This window comes from Drosophila eugracilis, unplaced genomic scaffold (assembly GCF_018153835.1).
Source record: "Drosophila eugracilis isolate 14026-0451.02 unplaced genomic scaffold, ASM1815383v1 contig_1295, whole genome shotgun sequence".
Lineage (NCBI taxonomy): Eukaryota > Metazoa > Arthropoda > Insecta > Diptera > Drosophilidae > Drosophila > Drosophila eugracilis.
Window position 1 is genome coordinate 1,499 of NW_024572090.1, and position 2,175 is coordinate 3,673.

The 2,175-nt window shown below is 32.3% G+C and overlaps 1 protein-coding gene across 1 annotated transcript; it reads right to left on the reverse strand.

Moving 5' to 3' along the window:
- Window positions 1-355: 355 nt before the first annotated feature.
- On the reverse strand, window positions 356-1,817 carry LOC108118274 (piezo-type mechanosensitive ion channel component-like; the record flags this gene model as incomplete). Its single annotated transcript, XM_017230871.1, has 5 exons — window positions 1,288-1,817; window positions 1,022-1,207; window positions 831-957; window positions 654-773; window positions 356-593 (listed from the first exon to the last, which is right to left on the reverse strand). Coding segments are annotated over exons 2-5 (534 nt in total), but the record flags the coding sequence as incomplete, so codon positions are not given.
- Window positions 1,818-2,175: the final 358 nt, after the last annotated feature.

Genomic DNA, 2,175 nt, shown 5'->3' on the forward strand with positions numbered 1-2,175 from the left:
ACTTAAACTCCATAGCCACAAAACGTGCCCAGATAATAGGGCTTTGAGTCTTGGTTTCATGAAACAGTTAACTGTTGCCTCATTATCTACGCTGGTGAAGTATTCAATCATGCTCAGCTCTATTTTTTGCATTATTAAGGAAATATAGATTCTGTGGAATTGTTGAGCTGATTAACATGTTAGGTGCCTTTAAGTATAAAAACGTCTTATAATAAATACATACCATCATTATTATATTCAGTAATATGTAGCTGTTTTTATAAATAAACGAAGTGATATAAAAAATCATATAAAAAAATTGTTCCAGCATTGAAGGTTCTGTATCTATCAGTATTTCTTCAATTTTATCGTCAACTGGTTGGAGGGAGTTCGCATTTAAATTATTACCCTTGGGTCCCAAATTCATTCTAATCGTATTAAATGTCAGCTCGTATTGTGAATGGTTTATAAGGCTTAATGTGGATGCAAAATAAGCTAACATTAAAGCAATGGGGCTTAAATATGAATCAAAATTTAAATTAGTGTTTAACTCCATGATTTGTTCGTTATTATTCTCTTCAAAAAGGCGAATTAAAGCTTCCAATCCGATAACCCTGGCAAATTTAAAATATAAAAATATCAGCATATTTCGAAGCATTTTAAGCTGCACTTACCTGGCCCACAATTTTTTACTATTAATTGATTGTTGCAAAACAGACAATTGGTAAGCAAATATACATGAAATGTGTACCAAAAGAGCAACAACCATAAGTATAAAAGGATAGTACATACCCCTGAAAAACCATATTTAACATATTAAAATTCAGTACATTAAAATTTTTAATAGTAACCGGTGAATTTGGCGATAAAGTGACCAATATGTGCCAGCTATGATAAACATTAAAAAGTACAAGGTCCCAGGCAATGACGGTCTTAATGTTGCAGCAAAATATAGCACAATCAGCGAAAATATAGGAGCTGTCGGATAAAAATTTAATCTTATATTATTTATATAATATATTTTGTAAGTTCTTATACTTACAATTCTTCAGAACAGATCGAATATAAACAATGATCAAAAGCCTATTCATCTCAGTTATTTTTAATGCACCTGTAAACTCAATTCTCGATTGATTGTTGGCGACATCTCGGAAAAGTTTATTTTGCCTCTTATAGTAAATTTTAGAACAAATTAAAAAGACAATAGTTTCCAAGAGTATTAAGATATCTGGAAATATCCAGTGCGCAATGGACCCCAAACTAGTTCGAAATGTTATGTTTTTAATATGAAATGCATTTTAATATTACCTGAGTTTTTTAAAATACAGAAATCCAATTTGCCGTAACATAAATGCTACTTTTTTTTTAGAGCTTAAATCAATGAAAAATAAATTGATTAGATTTATAAGAAGGTGACCGATAATACACAGTACACTTAAAACACAAAGATGTATAATATATACGTTTAAAAAGGATCGTTGTTTTGAACTTGTGGTTTGTAGGAGCCAAGGTGATAAGAAAAACATAACTAAATATAGATAAGATATTCCAACTGGTCGCACCAATGACACTATACGTTAAAAACAAAATATCAATATGAAGATGAATAACTTTCTTAACTCTTACCAATAATCAATGTAAAAGGAAAACAGAATCGCAATAAAATGAATAAAACAATTTCAGCCATGTTGGTGAAGTCAGTCGAATTTATTGACAGTATACCACCGGCTATCTTCGATATGTCTTTCTAAAAAATCAAAGCCATAAAAGATTTTATTGATATATTTCTAGTGATGTCCGTTCGTAACACCGCAGAAGCCGGTAACTGCAGATTTTGAAGATTTCGGTTGTTTTCGAGTGCCAGCTTAAGCGTAAACGCTTACACAAGCAAGCTGAAAACACAATATTAATGATACAATTTTTATATCCGTTACTCGTAAGTAAAAGGGTATACTAGATACGTTGAAAAGTATGTAACAGATAGAAGGAAGCGTTTCCGACCCTATAAAGTATATATATTCTTGATCAGGATCAATACCGAAGTCGATTGGGCCATGTCCGTCTGTCCGTCCGTCCGTCCTTACGTCCGTCCGTATGAACGCTGAGATCTCAGGAACTATAGCAGATACAAAGTTGAGATTAGGCATGAAGATTCTTGAGGTCCCGGGACAGCGAAAGTTTATTTCAACATTCTGC